We start from the raw sequence: 18159 nt of genomic DNA, 5'->3' as shown, positions 1-18159 counted from the left end.
AAACTTGGGTGATACCATTGGAAACCCTCCATTTAGGGCAGTTGATGAGGGCAGAGTGGAAGAGCCCTCCCACCCCTAACAAAGCTGGATGGAGAGAGAACAGTGTGGTAGAGAAGGAAGCACACAGGCACACAGGTTCCCGTCTGGGCTGAGCTTTGAGGCCTTGGTCAAATCACACCATCTCTGAGCCTCAAAGCCCAAAAATGTCTAGCAAAGACCGTAATACCTATGCCACAGGGCTCTCATTAGATCAAACAAGTAAAAACATGCAAAACACCCAGCAGAGTGCTCAGCACACAGTAACTTCTCTAAATAGGTTAGATCCTTCCCTGTGAGACAGGCCTAGAGGCCACACCTTCTCATCTGAGGATACCTCATAGCTTCACAGCCTGGTATCCAGCCTGAGAAGATCCTGTGACTTGCAATATTTTCTACTCTGTTTCTTATGTTCTATATTTTAAAAAGAAGAAGAAGAAGAAGTGGGCCAAAATTGAGTTTTCTTAATAAATGTTAGTGTCACTTGCTACACTCTGTGTTTCATTCATTTATGCCTGGTGTTATAATAGAAATTAATTAAAAAGATTATTCGCAAGAATTATTATTTGTTAGAAAAGCTACTATTTTATATATTTCATTTGTGAAGAAACAAAATGATAAAAGAATTTTTTTTTAAATCAAAGAATTGGGCTTCCCTGGTGGCACAGTGGTTGAGAGTCCGCCTGCTGATGCAGGGGACACGGGATCGTGTCCTGGTCCGGGAAGATCCCACATGCTGCGGAGCGGCTAGGCCTGTGAGCCATGGCCCCTGAGCCTGCGCGTCTGGAGCCTGTGCTCCACAATGGGAGAGACCACAACAGTGAGAGGCCCACGTACCGCAAAAAAAAAAAAAAATCAAAGAATTTTCTACAGCAAATCACAAAAAAAGAGAGATGTTTCCCTTTATGCTGATACTGTTTTCTAAACAGTCAAAAACATCTCAAGAGATTCAATAAGGAAGTGGGAAAAGGTGATTTTGAAGTATTATTTGAAAAGAAATAGGCTGAAATAATTGCTAGAGGGTGTCATAATGCGATAATCAACTGGTAAAGTTTCACTATTCTCTTGTGGCTAGAATGACATATTTAGAAGCATACCGGTTTAATGTAATCTAAATCCATTTATATGCTTGAGTGTGTAGTCAGTGTATATTTCCTTTTTGCTGTCTTCGTGATGTTTCAAATAATAGATTAATATTGACCTTATGGTGTAGTTCTATTTAGAAAATTGAGCTTGAACTATGGATAATTATGTGTATATATTTCTTACAATGTTTTAAGACACTGAATTAAAAAAAAAAAACCTGCACAGTTGAATTACTGTCAGCCCTGAAGAGCTGCTGATAAGCCAAGTTGTATAGTTTCATGAATTGCCAACTCAGTTATCAGACAGGTTCTGAATTCTAGAAGCATTATCCCACAAGGTAAATGGACAAGTCAGAAATGACACAGCTTGATTTTAAGGTACCAGGTGGAGGTGGCAATACAATCTGGGGGAAATCTTGGTTTGATATATGAGTGCATTCACGTGATTTGGCAGTAGTTTTAGACACCATGGAGATGTCACGTGGCCGACCTTCCTGCTCTGTTCTCGGACTATACCACACTTGTGAAACAGTGAGGCTCATGGGGTAATAACTCAAAAGCCAAAAGGCTGTAAAGCAAAATAGTTGCTAGCAGGCACTAACCTGGGTGTCATGACTCTTTTCAGGTAGTAGGTGTAACCTTGAAGAAAAAGTGGCACTGTCTTCAAAAAAGTGACCTGACCCTGGCTTTGGTGGGTTTTTCTGCAAGAAATAAAAAGCACCGCATGTGTTTATTATACATCCTCTCTAGCTGACCACTGCTTTGTTCTAGAGTTCAGCATGAAAGGACTAATTTTTGTTTTCTTTTGGTTTTGTTTTAGTGAAATGGCATGTCCGTTGCTAATTCTAGCTATTATAGTTGCACATGTGAAAAATACCTATACGTAGTTTATAGATTGGTAGCATTTCAAATAAATGGTATACTGAAATATTGACCTGAAATTTTTTGAGATGCTTATCAATTGATTTTTTTTTCTTAGCCCAAGAAAAGAGTCTGAATCATTATTTTTTAAATTTTACCTTGTAACATTAGATATGTTTTAAAAAATATATTAGGAATTTAAATATAAGCATGCCACTTTGTTTATTGCTATATTATTAAACCTCTTGGAGCATGGAAAGAATTCTTCACAAATGATTTTGCTCTTTTGAAAAAAATAAGCTGCAAAAATATTTGTTAAACTATATATAGTCTGTCAATGAGGGTAGCTTATAAAGGTATACTGAGCTTACACCATGTAATGTTTTATCCAAATAATTTTTATATTTTGAAAAAATGTCAAATAATTTAAAAGTGCCATAAATCTTTTCCCAGAATTCAGAACTGTATGTATCTCTATTTTAGGAAGATGACATTGCTTCATTAAAGGAAAAACCTGGATCATTATGCACCCCAATTTGTATGCAGTGAATCACTGTTGCCCTTTATTCTTCCAGAATTCAGTTAATCCAAGGATTGTGCCCATATAAACTTTTCAGAACATATAAGAAAATTACCACTGTTATATCTGATGAATAAAATCTCTAATAGTTGATTTTCTATCATAGAAATATCACATTATCATTCAATAATGCTAGTTTTTAAGTTACAAACCAAAGAAACAAACTTTCAGCATTGTAAAGAGATTCACACATTTTTAAATGTAGTAACTATACAGAAAGTTTTTCTTTGTTCCCATAAATAAAAGCTGCCACTCATTACATTTTAGAAAGGCAATGCCTGAACAAATGGACAACGTTCTGCTTCTTAGAGTCAACCTACCTTTTAAATACTTAAAGCCCTGTGCAAACCAAAGATAATAATGTAATTCTATCCTCTTTAGTTGCATAGAGACTATCAAGATTTATTAACCTCTGGAGTTAATTGTGACCATAGCTCTTAATTCCCTTTCAGACAACGGACCCTCATATGCCCATTTTTGTTTCTTTGCCTATATCTCTGTGTGCTACATTTGTATTTTAAGTAGATTTACAACACAGATATTCACGTGTGCACTTAGTATAAGGTTGTTTTCTCCAGAGAGGCTCTGCCCAGAGACCAAAGAAAATGGAAGGTTTTGTTTTTGAAGTGTTTAAAGATTATTTAATTTTTACATAGTATGAGATGTTGCTAATTGGGTTGGGAAGGTGATATTTTGTTTTTTGTTTTTTTCCCTTATGCCCTAACTACTCTCAAAAACTTAATAATCTGGTAAACTAAAACCCCAGAAAACCAACTTACCCCTTTACAGTCCATAGTTATGCTTGTATGAGGCCAAAAAATTGTAGATATCAGTATATCATTGTCTCTATTATTAATCATCCTTTATTTACACCTGGATTTATGAAATTCTCCAATTAAAAGACATTTCTAAAATTCTATTAAATTTGTTTGATCTCAAGAACATTGAGAGTTGCAAATTTTTTTCATACTACCTCCCCCAAATAAACAAGCTGGGTGAATTCCTGTGATGTTAGGCTGCTGAAGAATTTTTACAGGTTTTATGACATGTTTACTTTTTATGACCAATCCACTCAAAAATGACAGACTCCAGAGATCACCCAGCAGAAGTCCTCTGTGGGAGTGAGACCCTGATCCTAATCCCTAATCCAGACTCCTCACTGCCATTCAAAACACTTAGGGATTATATAGGAATAAGTTTTAAATGAACATAACAGGCAATCTATAGTGTTTTTAAATCAATACTATAAAAATTGTCATGTCATGTAAATTGCCTTAAAATATACATATAAAATACTATGTTAAAATTAAATGTAATATGTCAGCTGTAAAGGTGAAAAAGTAGCTAACTAAAAAGTTCACAAATAATCTTTTTTCAGATTTTGTGTGTTTTCTCCTCAGCCAAAAGCCTCAAGATTCACTTGCAGCAGACTACCTCTTCATTTATGTTGGATTGCTCTTTAAACATTAGAATATCTTGTGATAAACAATAAGTTAAAGATTTCTCCTGACACAAGTCATTGTTGATTTCACTGTTATAGGGAAAAGGCTCTAGGGCGGCAGATAAGGCTGTTGCCATGGTGATGAAGGAGATACCGAGGGAGGAGTCTGCTGAAGAAAAGCCCCTCCTTACTATGACATCACAGGTGGGCAGACCCTTAGGGTTCCTGTAGGAAGCTGACATATGTTAATATATCAGATATTGTGATTCTTAACTAGAAAAAAAAAAAAATTAACTCGATCCAATTTTTTTAAAAACACAGTTTCAATGAAACAATTATACAATATAAAATGAAAACCAAAATTGCTAAAAAAAAAAAAGGAAAATTCCATCATTTAGTTACTTATTCGTGGATATTAATTTTCATTACTAAACTTTAGTTAAAAAAAAAAGAAAATATATGTGCAAGTAAAACATGTCGCTTCTTTATAAAGGAGTCTTGTTAACAACTTTGGGAAAGAAATAACAATTAAGCTAACGGTACATTTGAACAACAACCAAAAAAAAAAAAATCAAATTCCTATGAATAAATACAACTTATATTGCATACATATGTCAGTTTACCAGTAGAATATCTAAAATTTCTTAAATGTTAAATATATTTATGTTGTGACTATGCATACTACGTATGTCTATACATATTTATGTGGATAACTAATTTACAGGAATGAGCCAGAAGTCCCTGAGTCTCCATGCAGAAAATGGCATTGGTGGCCCCTCTTCCACTTAGTGACCTTGACAACAAAAATATCGTCTCTATTAAAAGCACATGAGGGGCATTTTCAGTATTTATCATAATAAGTGTAGAAAAAGATTTGCATTTGTATGCAAAGACACACTGAGAATGAATCCTGTATGTCCTCAGGGACTTTTGAAACACCCTGTAAAATCCACATACATATGTATGTATAATATACTCATCACCACTCTGTGGAACTATCAGTTTTAAATTCTTAAATGCAAAATTACTTACTTGCATTTATCTTATAATTTAGATTAGATTGTTATCTTAAACATTTCTTTTTTTTCTCCATAATGCAATAGTAAATACAGTGATTCAGTGCCAATTATATGAACATGTCTAGATTTAGAAAAATGTCCATTTAAATTCCTCATGAAAGGCATTTATATCAAAAGCTAAATTATGGCAACTTATTTTTAGAATATCATCAGATCACATCCCCAGCTGCTGCCAACATGTGTGGTTTCATTTCATTCTAAACACTATGTTGTAAGTAATGAAAATTATAATAACATATAACATCAAAATTGAATAATAAAAAAGTTATAAAGATTCCCAGGACTTTGGGATAATCTTATGTTGTGAGGTTTTTGTTTTAATCCAAAAGAGGAGATGCTTCTTCCCAATGACACATAGTAATAGTTGGAAAGAAATTTGCTTAATATTTACCAAGGGCTCCATTCTTTACTTAGTTTACATAGTAAAACATACACAGTTTTACATTGATCTCCTGCCTTTGTAGAATCCATATCCAAAATATACAGTCCACAGTTCCTCAGGAGAATGTTATGGGAGGTGAGAACCACTTGGAGTTCTCGGCTAATGGTAGAGCCATATTCATCAGTAGGTAAGACCTATCAAAATTTGCAATTGGCATAGTTGTGCTGCAGCATATCATTTCAGGACATCATGATTTAGGACAGGCTCTAGTGCCCAAAATTCTTTTTCTTCAAAACCATGCATTGCTATGTGCTTTCCGGTAATTCTTTTCAAATGTCCAAAATTACCACTATAACCTAAACTTTAATTTAAATTTAATGCAAAATAAGAATTTTGATTTTTTTAATTAGAAAAGAAACTGTAATTATTACCATTTTCTCATATTCAGAACATTTGTGTGTACCAAGTTCCTTCTTTAATCCCTGTCTAATGTTGCATTAACTGTTTTTGAGGTAATAGTTACAATTTTACTGCATGAAGATGATACAATGCTTTCTTTGATGCATCATATTCTTGTTGCATAGTGACTAGTTTATGAATCAGCAAATGGAGAGTTCTGATTCATAAAATGCAATGCACCTATTGTATTGATAATCTTATGGAATTAATCCTGTGACAGCTGTGATACAATTATTTCTCAGTCAAATGTGGTTTTATTAGTTGATATACTTTTTCCACTACACACAAGTGGCTTCTTCCCTGCTATGCACCAGTGGCATGCACAAGCCAAAAAGCAGCAGAATGATCTGAAAAAGTGAGTACTTCTCATGGCAACCACAGCATCCAATCTGTGTACCATACCACATTCTTACTCGTTATCTTGTGTGAATGTATTAGTGTCTTGAAACATGTCTGTTCCATGTCTCCTGTAAAGCCCCTGTGACATAGTGCTACATACTGCAGGACACATTGACTCATCTTCATCACTGGTGTGTCGATGCCAGCTGCTCATTCACAGATTCCAGAAATGTCTGAAGCTAATTGCCGCTCTCTCAATAATGTCTTCAGGACAATCATAATTGATAAAATACAGAATAAGTCCTTGAAACACTGAGTCCCTAATTTGTTTAGTAACTGTTCATTCCACAGATTGGTAAGTGTAGAATAGTTTATATTGAAGCATTTTTGTATTATGTGATTATTAGGATCATTTTTAGAGAGATTTAGCCAAGCATACTCCAGTCAAGTCATTTATAGTACCTTGAACAAATTGAACAAAACGGAAGAGTTGGCTAGGTGACCTGAACTCAGAAATTGTCGGACCCCTGAGAATTGCTCTTTTTGTTTCATTTAATTATTAATTCTTTGCTAAACAATGTGTCAAGCTCTTCATAGTAGTTCAAGTTCATGCTGTCCTAGACTAACACTTTAAGTCAAACTGTAAGTCAAACAGTATGGAAACAAATGTGCATTGATGAGAGTTTTGAAGGGAAAAAATATGTGAACCATCAAATCTTGGAGGAAATAAGAGTTTTTCTAGACCTGTGCTGTTCACTACAGTAGCCGCTAGTCACACGTGGCTATTGAGTGCTTTGTGGATACCCCGAATTGAGATATGCTGTAAGTATAAAACACACACCAAGTTTTGAAGATTTAGTCCAAAGAAAAATAATGTAAACTATCACATTAATAATTTTTATATTGATTACATATTGAAATGATAATATTTTGGATATATTGGGCTAAATAAAATGTGCTATTAAAATTATTTTCACCTGTTTCTTTTCACTATTTTTAAAGTGGCTACTAGAAAATTTAAAATTACCAGGCTCTCATTATATTTCCATTGAACAGTACTACTCTAGACTGTAATGGTATAAATAAATCCAGTTTGAGGCTAGAGGGGAAAACTATGTGCCAGAAGATTGCGCATATCATAGAAAAATTTTTATTCTTCTTTATGAGAATGAAATGGCTTTAGGGAATATTTTACTCTCACAAGGAACCTTCAGAAATTTTCATTTTAACCACCTCCCCTGGTACTTTTGTAAGTAAGGAATAGCCCATTCATTTTTTGCTGTAGAGCACAGTGTCTTAAAACTATGTGCTCCAGACCTCTTCTTGTCAAGGGTATTTTTTTTTAACTCAGGCTTTGTTTTTCTATCTGTCCCCACCCCTTATAGTTTGATACTGATTTAATATTGTGTCTGATAAAGATAAAAAAGTAATGTCCTTGATTGGAAAAACATTCACAAGGCTGCTAAATACAGTCTTGTTTGGGTTTTCTGTTACTAACTTGAAACAATTGCTTTAATTATATTCTCCTTCCTGCCTTGATGTTAGTACTATCCAAGCTGTAAACAATAATATTTGTTCATTTCCCCATGAATAGATTCACATTTTTATGTCTAACTATCCTGTCAGGAAAATATTTGTTGTCAGTTGGTTGACATTTAGATCAAGTCAAAGAGTTGAAAATTATCACATGGTTATCCTTTACAGGAAGATCCACTGAGACCCATATAAAGAACTGGGGGATGGGGCAGTGCCATTAGTACTATTAGCTCATAAGAAATTAATTCAGTCGGGTGGCAGAATTACCATGACAAAGCCTTCAAAGGCTGAATACTAAGGGGTGCATAGTAATGTTTCAGTTGTTTCCTCTTTTCAATGGATTGAGTCAGTCAACTTAGTTTTAATATGGTGACTATTTTGATGGGCTTTGCACACGTTTCTAAACTTGGATAGGACTAATAAAGCCATAAACAGTTTAATTATAAAATTATGAATGAAAACCTACTTAACCAATGACATATATTGTACTTTTAATCAAGAGAGTGCAAATAATAAAGGAATTTTCAAAATGCATAAATATATGTCTATTGAAAGCATATTTGTGTTTTTATTTATATAAAAACAATCTTATTTTTTCTATTATTTAGATGAGATAAAAAGACTGGTATATTTTTACAAACTTTTTAATCAACATTACAAATACGAGATATTTGTCAACTGTTTTTTAGCTTATTCGCTTCAGTGTTTTAACTTTTAAAATTATTCTTTAAGTACTAAAATGTTTCAAAATAAAAACAATATTTTACTTTAAACTAAAACAATAGATTGAGATCATCAATCTGAAGTGTAAAATTATAGAATCAGTTATTATCCTATACAGACCTTGTTTTCTCACCTAAAATGTATTTTGGTTTGGAGTTAATTCTTAGTGATATGAGCTATCACAAACTTTAGCTCTATATTTTTTAATGAAACAACTAAGCAATATATTGTTTAAAGATAAATAAACTTAGACTTAAGTTACAAAAAAAGCTATCTTTAATGCACTGGAGCTTAAGTAGCAGGCAGTATTTAAAAACAAAATACTCTCCTTTCATCTTGGTTAAATATTCAGCTTAGATCATATAATAATTTAATTTTTTAACATTTAAATTAAGTAAATTCAAGTTGAACTAAGGCAAATGTATTTTTAGACAAAGTTTTAAAACAGACAATAATTCATTAAAGGTGGATGATATTGTCTGCATTCTGCTCAACACTAAACACAGTATTGATATAAAATAAGAAGCAATTTTGTCCTGTGGTGGCTACTATTAGCCACATCAACTGACCGGTCTGACTAAGTCATAAGTAAATTGAAGGCATTTGATTGAATATTTCATTTACAACCTGTGATTACAAGGAAGGTGTAAAGGATCAATAGTCTTGAATTCTGAGTGACAAGAAGCTCCTACATGCGAGTTCTCACCTGTCTTCTTACTTCTGCTGCTTCCTTTCATTTCCATGTCCATTGACTGTGTAAGGGCTTTCTCTCAGAATCTCCAAATTTGAATCTCTGATTTAAAATCTCTGAGTGAGGTAGTGGTGTTATTTCTTGAAGTACCACTGGCTTCCCACTTGCATTGGTCCATGTCCTGCTTCCAAAGATGGAATGAGGCAGTTCCATGCCTTTATTTCAATTTTTCTCATTAGGCATTCATTCTTGGCATTTTTGACTTCTTGGTAGAAGCCTTGCATTTGGAAATGTTCCTTTAGATACCTCTAGGTTTCCAAGCATTTCAATGATGTGACAGTGGGGGAAAATGGACTTAGATTTGTTGTTTAAAATTTGCCAGGAATTTAGTAAACATTTCTGAGGACCACTGGCCTCTCTATGAGTTGATCAAACCCCATATGAAATTGAGGATGCCCATGCAATCATTCTTTTATACAATTCACCATTCAATTGGACTGTATAAAATCAGTCACCATTTATTAAACTGCCACTATGAGATACAAAAATTAATTGGATAAGGTCTCTACCTTCAAAGAGATCACAGTCTAGTGGGAGGAAACAGGTGAAACTAAGGTTATAAAATTGGGTAAAGCATAGGAACGCAGAGATGTTGTAAGAAGGCACTTGCCGCCTAGAGCTGAAGAAGGTTCCCAGACAATGTATCAATAGAACGGGGTCCTGAAAGAGAAATAAGAATCTGTCACCATTAGAAAGGCCTTTGAACTAATCTAAATATTGAGAAGAGGACAAAGAAGGATAATAAAGGAAAAGTTTAAATGTAAAGTTGAAATAAAGGCCTTAGCAACTAATGAAGTGGGTCATTTTAACTTAGTTAAGATCATCTGATTGGACCAAAATTGCAATCACTCCCACTCAGTTATTCAAAAAAAAATTGGAAACCGTTTGACTCACCTTTTATTATTTTTATAACATCAATGTACTCTGTGCCAGAAGGATGAAATGAGGTAAGTTCATAAAGTATTTTCAAACTGAAGGAAGTAATTCTAAAAGGAAGTGAATAAGCTCTATCCTACCAATGAATAAAGACAGAATAAATGGCATAAAATTTGGGAGTAAAGCTTAGGGGAACTATTTGGGGGATTCAGTTCAGTTTGCAGTATTACTTTATGACCTAAAAGGTTTGCTTATTCTCAAGTCACCATAGGAAAACCATAAATTTGTTTGAAAATCAGGAGGGAGGCATGTAAAAAGCCATTCTTATCTATACAAGTAAAAATAAAATGGGACTTAGTTGGGCTAAAATAATGATTCTTAAATTCATCTGACTGAAGATACAGTTCAAAATTGGACTGTTTGAGATAGATATTTTTATATCTTCAGTTTCTGCAAAGTCACTGTCCCATTTGGTAGCCATTTATTGAGCCCCTCTTATATGAAAACATTCTATTAGAAGTTGTGAAGGATATAAATATGAGTAAGACATAGCCTCTTACCTCAGAGTTAATAACAAAAGATTTTTTTCATGATATCTCCTATTTCATCTTCCATATCTCAATCAAAACCCAAAAACCAAAAAAAAAAAAAAAAAAAAAAAAAAAAAAAAAAAACCCAAAAACTGGCCTTTCATCCTCTTCACCCTTGAGCCCTGCCACTATCCCCACTCCAATCTCAGCATTTCCCAACAGCTAAACGGTGCTCTAGCTTGAAAAGCACAGACTCAGAAAGTAATGTGAAGTTTCCTCTTTGATTTGTATCTATGGAAGAAAGTCACAGGAACAGCTCAGTTATGGGAACGGGACAGACATGTTATGGGAACACCTCCAGTCCAGGGGTGAAGTGTGGTCACAAATAAGACAGTAGGTGTGGAAAAGACCTTATGAGGAGAAGCCACAACTTAGTCTTGGGCTCTCTAGGGTCTCTCTGAATAACCTCCTCTTTGGTATTCTTTTCTTCCTATGCTGAGAAAATCTGAGTGCTAGAAGTGCTTTCCCTAGAAAATAAGTCTTTGGTTTGAATGAGGAGAGAGACTCAAAAAAAAAAAAATCCTATTACCTCTGATAAAGCAGACTTGCCTAAAAGGATAGGCCTTTCAATTAATTGTGGCTGTCCTTTGTTTTTCCATTTAGATATTTATGTGGAAAGGTCTTACTTTCTAGAATTCTTTTATCAAATTTAGACTAATTTTTCAGTGTTTGCAATTAAAAATATCTACAGAAATCTAATACCCTGGTCTTCTAAAACCATAGGTAATCTAGGTCTATTCTACACACCTACTTACAGAGCTATGACTTGGAAATAAATTATTAGTCCTTTTATTTGCAAAGGAATTTAATTGTATCCAAAGTAAAGAAAAAGTATAAGGGGGCTTTTGTGGAATATAAATCATAGGTACCTTTTGCATAATAATGGATATTTCTCAAGACCAGGACTAAGAGAATAAATTTTCTTAGTTATCTATCAATAACATCAGACTTCTTCAGAGAAATAATGGCTAACAAAAAGAGTTATGACATCACACATATGTCATACGTATTTTAAAGTTGAAGTTGTATTGGTTGTATTGAGTTTTTGCACCTTTTTCACTTTAGCCTAGGTCAAGAAGACCTAGTAGTCAGAATGCACAACTTAATAAATGTAAGCCTGTTACAATAAATTCTATGAGTATAGTGTGGTGCCATATTTGATGGTGACCTTCATCTTCCATGATGTTTATAGCACAGCAGAATCCATCTCTCCCTTGACAGCTGTGAGAATGACACAGCCTGGAGGAAGACATTGTTGCTACATCAAGACCACATCACCATGGTGATATCATACTAGATGGGTTCAATATGCTAAGCATATATGGCTAAAAGGGCAAGTTCTCCCAAGAAATACACATTAATGTATGAGTCTTTAAGAAATTGCATAAACACAGTTTTTACATGAGCTACCTATAAATGAAAAATAGATCCCAGAAAACTAATCACATTTTCCGAAGAGCTGGCATAAACCATGGCATTTACAAAACTTCTAATATATTTTATCCCCAAAACATGAGAAGCTCATAGTCCCTCAACATTAAAAAATATTTCAATATAAATAGGATGGGTGATACCCAAGAATGTTCAAATTCAGAAAACAAAATGCAAAGAAACTCAAGAGTTTTGTTCATGGATTAAAGGAGCATCCCAAAAAAAAGGTTACAACCAAAACAGACCTCAGATAATTTAGAGAAATCTGTGAGTCTTTATACATAGTAACACTAAAACTTATAATTGAAAATTTTTCTATCTCTATAACTTGAACATTAAAAGAAAATGAGCATTGTTAATGCTTAGAACCCTCGATAATATGTACAAATTAATATGAGTGAAATTAAATTGCCAACTCTATCTCAAAATCTTAGACTTCAGTGAAGATCTGAGATTTATCCATGTTAAGATAATAGCATGAATGTGTAAAAGTACCAAAGGTGCCTCTTGGCTTTCAGTCCCCGAATAATCACTAATGCTTCCATATTCCTCCTTCACCAATAATAGAATTGCATTTTTTCTTCCCATATTTACCATTATTTAGGTCTCTTGTCAGGGTCCATAAGCTCTAAGCTATAATACCACTAACATTGCCAGAGAAATAATGAAGTGAAAGTGAGTCATAGAAAATATTTTGATTTGGTGATACTTCAAACCACTTCATTTGTTATTTTATGTGTCTCTTAAAATACAGCCTTGCAAATAAGTATTTTAAAATCTAGAGATTTTTTGGCACATCTTTTTCCTATAGCAAGTAGAAAACTAGATGACTGTGCCCATTTTAAGAAAGGCCAATATAAAAACTCCCAAAAAACTAAGACAGTTCTTTTAGGGACTAACCACTTGTGTCATCTTAAGTGTAATTTTCCCCTTACCCTTAGAAGCAGAACTTAAGGATGTTTGGATTCACAGAGGTGCAGAATAACTGAAAGTAAATAGTTGGCTGCCACTGATAATGAGAACTAATAAAAATCAAACTGAAAGATTTCTGAAATTAGAGAACGAACCAATGGGGAAATATAATTGAATTGACAGAAATCTCTTTTACATACAGATTTTCACAAACATATATACTGGATACCTGTACAGTTAACAATACTTCCTACTCTCTCAAAATACTTGTTATGCACTACAAAAGCATTCCAAGGAAATGTAAGGAAGGGCGTGTGCCTTTAGGTGACTTGAGCTTTTTAAGAGAGAGAGAAAAAGAGCATTTATCCATGCATACGGATCTCTGTGTGTGTGCGTGCTGTTACTACATAGCAATGACTGACCAGTCCTAAACAGAATGTGTCACCTCAGGGTCTGAAGCCATGGTTCCAGGTCTCAGTGAGAGCTTTTTGTCCAGATGAAGAGTGAGATTGGCCCTTAGGAACTGTGATTCAATAGGTGTCATATTCTACATACTGAAATTAGAGAATAATTCCAAAACCGTTCTAGGAGGAGAAAAAAAGCTTGAGGTTTGAAAACTGAACTTGGCTGCATCAAAAATATGACAGTGCTGAAAGGCTCATTCCCCATCCCCTGATTTTGTTTCCTTTCTTGCCTCTACCCTATTACTTATTGATTGATTTATTTTTTGGTAGGCTTGCTATTCTCATTTTGTTGCAAGGCTGCATTTTAATTCATCTGATTCTGCAATTGGACAAAGTCCTTTGACACCTGTGTTCATTTGTTCCCAGCTGGTGAATGAACAGCAAGAGAGCAGACCCCTCCTGAGTCCCTCCATCGATGATTTTCTCTGTGAAACCAAATCGGAGGCAATAGCAAGGCCAGTAACGTCCAACACAGCCGGTAATTCTTTCACTTTTAACTTATCCTCAAGTGGAGTTAATTTTCATGATAGAAAAATGCACATTTTCTTTCCACAATGCATTTTAAGTGGAGAATAATGTTTGCAAACAAATGAAATTTTAGAATGTATACTGTTCAATATAAACCAATAGATTGCTTTTCTTTATAATATGAGAAACTCCAATGGATATTATCCAACCAATTTTGAAAACATTAGAGTACCACTATTAGCAATGATTCATTTTTCAATGCCAGTTTTCATATGTACATCTTTGCATCTCAAGTCACATCATATAGGAATTCTTTAAAACAAAAGCATCTCTTTCAGAGTAAGGTTTTTCAAGTTCTGGCTGGAAATATTTTGTATGACAAAAGTCCAGTAAAATAAAAATATAGGCAACCCCTTCAAGTGGATTGAAATCACAATTAAAATGTCCTAGAGACTTGGGATATTATCAAGACAATTTTATTTTTTTGTCATATAAATGGATTAGTTGCTCCTTCTTACAACAATTTATTTGAACATTGTTCTGGAATTAAATATAATCAAACAGTAAGCTATCTGTATAGGGACTAATAAGTTGTCATCCAATGAGTGAATGCAGGATGCCAGTGTATCAGTCACACCTTCTCCAGCATCCTCTGCACTTAAATTCTCACTAATTTGAAAACTAAGTCACTAAGGTACAGCCCACTCTGAGGCCACAATCGAAGATTTGACTCAAAAGCTACTTGTCGCCTTCTGGATCAGCGGCAGCCTTTCTGCATTGGTTTCATTCAGTCAACATTCACACTCAGAGGCATGTTGTTCAAATAAGAATGAAAGAATGATGTCCAGAATCAAACAACAAAGGTTATATTGGATTGCAGGAGAGAATTTAATGGGGAAAGGAGAGGATAATTATATACTGTCTTGTTAAAGTTCATTTCATTTCCCCATCATGTCCTCAGCCTGCTGCTTCCTGGCATAGTTTTATTATACTTTTAAGTAAGTGAAGAAAATCACAGGTGAAGGAAATTGTGATTTTTAAGAAACGCTAAAAATTACAACAATAAGAGTAACTAACACAAGATAGAGGCACTTTATGTGGGAGTGTAGTCTATAGTCTCTGGAGTTAAACTTTGTGAATTCCAACCCCAACTCTGCCACTTAGCAACTCTGTGTCGTTGAGCAAGTTGCATAAGTAAGTCTATTTCCTCATCTGTCTAATAGTAGTAAGATCTATATCTCATAGGTTACTTGGGAAGATTAAATGAAGCAATCTATGTAAGTGCTAACACACCAAAGCAATCATTTTCTAAATTCAACTACTGCTTTGAATAATCAAACAAATAAAATTGTACTTGGTACATTTTAGGCAGGAAATGAAACAAGTTCAGATCCTGTCAGATCAGTTTCATCCTCCTTACCTATTGAAACTGGAGCTCACCCCTCCAAAACTGAGCTACCCCCAGAAAAATACAGAGGAGCCTTGTGTCTCTAATTGCAGGAAAATCCATGAAAATGGGGTACGCTGAGAAATTCCCGCTGTTCTAAGAAAAAGCTGCGAAGCATAATTCTCAGATCTTGATTCCAGTACCCTCTACGACTCTCAGGAAGGATAGAACTAAGTCACATAGGAAGGGCTCACCAGAGAGAGCAACATAATATTCAACTCAAAAGCTGCTTTTCACCTTGATTTTTCTAGCATATAACAGAGAGAACTGTGAAATACTGGAGGAAATTACATATTCAAAAGAATATGTAATTTCTTGCAATCCCAGTACCTAGAGTATTGCCTTCTGTATTAGTTTCCTAGGCCTGCCATGACAAAATGCCACAAAATGAGTGGATTAGACAACAGAGATTTATTGCCTCACAATTCTAGAAGCTAGAAGTCCAAAATCAAGGTGTCAGCAGGACCATGCTTCCTCTGAAGGTGCTTGGGAAGGATCTGTTCCAGGCCTCTCTCCTGGTTTCTGGTAGCTCCGTGACTTGTGGAAGCATAACTCTAATCTTCACTTGACATGTGTGCATGTCTCCTAGTATGCATGTCAGTCTCTGTGTCCAAATTTCCTCTCTTTATTACCACCCTACTCCAATCTGACTCATCTTAACTAATTACATCTCCATTGACCCTATTTCTAAATAAAGTTACATTCTGAGGTACTGGGGGTTAAAACTTCAACATATGAGTTTTGGGGGGACACATTTCAATCCATAACACCCTCCAAAGTAAGAGGTCAGGAAAAATGGTATGTTGAGACTATGGATTTTTCATTGCTTGGCCTCAGCATTCAGTGCATCTGGGTCACACAGATTTTTATCTTTAAGGAAGACTCTCATTTGATAGTATGTTCTTTTTAATCTTAAAAATATATGTCTGGGGGGCTTCACTGGTGGCGCAGTGGTTAAGAATCCACCTGCCAATGCAGGGGACATGGGTTCAAGCCCTGGTCCGGGAAGATCCCACATGCCGCGGAGCAACTAAACCCGTGTGCCACAACTACTGAGCTTGCGCTCTAGAGTCCATGAGCCACAGCTACTGAGCCCATGTGCCTAGAGCCCGTGCTCCGCAACAAGAGAAGCCACTGCAATGAGAAGCCCGCACACTGCAACGAAGAGTAGCCCCCACTTGCCACAACTAGAGAAAGCCCATACACAGCAACGAAGACCCAACGCAACCAAAAATAAATAAATAAATAAATATATATGTATGTCAGGGGGACCCTCAAGATGGCAGAGGAGTAAGACGTGGAGATCACCTTCCTCCCCACAAATACATCAAAAATACATCTACAGGGCTTCCCTGGTGGCGCAGTGGTTGAGAGTCCGCCTGCTGATGCAGGGGACGCGGGTTCGTGCCCCAGTCCGGGAAGATCCCACATGCCGCGGAGCGGCCGGGCCCGTGAGCCATGGCCGCTGAGCCTGCGCGTCCGGAGCCTGTGCTCCGCAACGGGAGAGGCCACAACAGTGAGAGGCCCGCATACCGCAAAAAAAAAAAAAAAAAAAAAAAAAAAACAACAACAAAAAAAAACAAAAATACATCTACATATGGAACAACTCCTAAAAAACACCTACTGAACGCTGGCAGAAGACCTCAGACTTCCCAAAAGGCAAGAAACTCCCCACATACCTGGGTAGGGCAAAAGAAAAAAGAAAACACAGAGACAAAAGAATAGGGACGGGACCTGCACCTCTGGGAGGGTGCTGTGAAGGAGGAAATGTTTCCACACATTAGGAAGCCCCTTCACTGGCAGAGACGGCGGGTGGGCAGGGGGGAAGCTTTGGAGCCATGGAGGAGAGCACAGCAACACGGGTGCAGAGGGCAAAGCGGAGAGATTCCTGCACAGAGGATCAGTGCCGACCAGCACTCAGCAGCCTGAGAGGCTTGTCTGCTCACCTGCCAGGGCGGGCGGGGTCTGGGAGCTGAGGCTCGGGCCTTGGAGGTCAGATCCCAGGGAGAGGACTGGGGTTGGCTGCGTGAACACAGCCTGAAGGGGGTTAGTGCACCACAGCTAGCCGGGAGGGAGTCTGTGGAAAAAGTCTGGAACTGCCCAAGAGGAAAGAGACCATTGTTTCAGGGTGTGCGAGGAGACGGGATTCAGAGCACTGCCTAAACAAGCTCCAGAGACGGGCATGAGCCGCAGCTATCAGCATGGACACCAGAGACAGGCATGAAATGCTAAGGCTGCTGATACAGCCGCCAAGAAGCCTATATGCAAGCACAGGTCACTATCCACACCACCCCTCCAGGGAGCCTGTGCAGCCCACCACTGCCAGGGTCCTGTGATCCAGGGACAACTTCCCTAGGAGAACACACGGCGTGCCTCAGGCTGTTGCAACATCACACCAGCTCTGCCAACGCAGGCTTGCGCCACATTCTGTACCCCTCCATACCCCCAGCCTGAATGAGCCAGAGCCCCCTAATCAGCTGCTACTTAACCCCATCCTGTGTGAGTGAAGAACAGACACCCTGAGGAGACCTACATGCATAGGCGGGGCCAGATCCAAAGCTGAATCCCGGAGCTGTGGAAACAAAGAAGACAAAGGGAAATCTCTCCCAGCAGCCTCAGGAGCAGTGGATTAAATCTCCACAATCAACTTGATGTACCCTGGATCTGTGGAATACCTGAATAGACAACAAATCATCCCA

The 18159-nt window shown here is 36.5% G+C and overlaps 1 protein-coding gene across 10 annotated transcripts in view; it reads left to right on the top strand.

The window, feature by feature from the left end:
- Positions 1 to 18159, top strand: part of PEX5L (peroxisomal biogenesis factor 5 like) — a 254902-nt gene that overhangs the window by 136408 nt on the left and 100335 nt on the right. For 4 of the 10 annotated variants that reach the window (XM_004270504.2, XM_033429469.2, XM_004270500.3 and 1 more), the window contains 2 exons: positions 4103 to 4207; positions 13912 to 14023. In XM_004270504.2, the coding sequence (XP_004270552.1) occupies positions 4103 to 4207; positions 13912 to 14023 (217 nt within the window). Of the gene's footprint in view, positions 1 to 857; positions 1813 to 4102; positions 4208 to 13911; positions 14024 to 18159 lie in introns of those variants that run through there. The other 6 variants (XM_049710654.1, XM_049710653.1, XM_004270503.3 and 3 more) reach the window with 2 other exon arrangements.

Source organism: Orcinus orca, chromosome 5, assembly GCF_937001465.1.
Source record: "Orcinus orca chromosome 5, mOrcOrc1.1, whole genome shotgun sequence".
Lineage (NCBI taxonomy): Eukaryota > Metazoa > Chordata > Mammalia > Artiodactyla > Delphinidae > Orcinus > Orcinus orca.
This window is presented reverse-complemented; position numbering and strand designations above follow the sequence as displayed.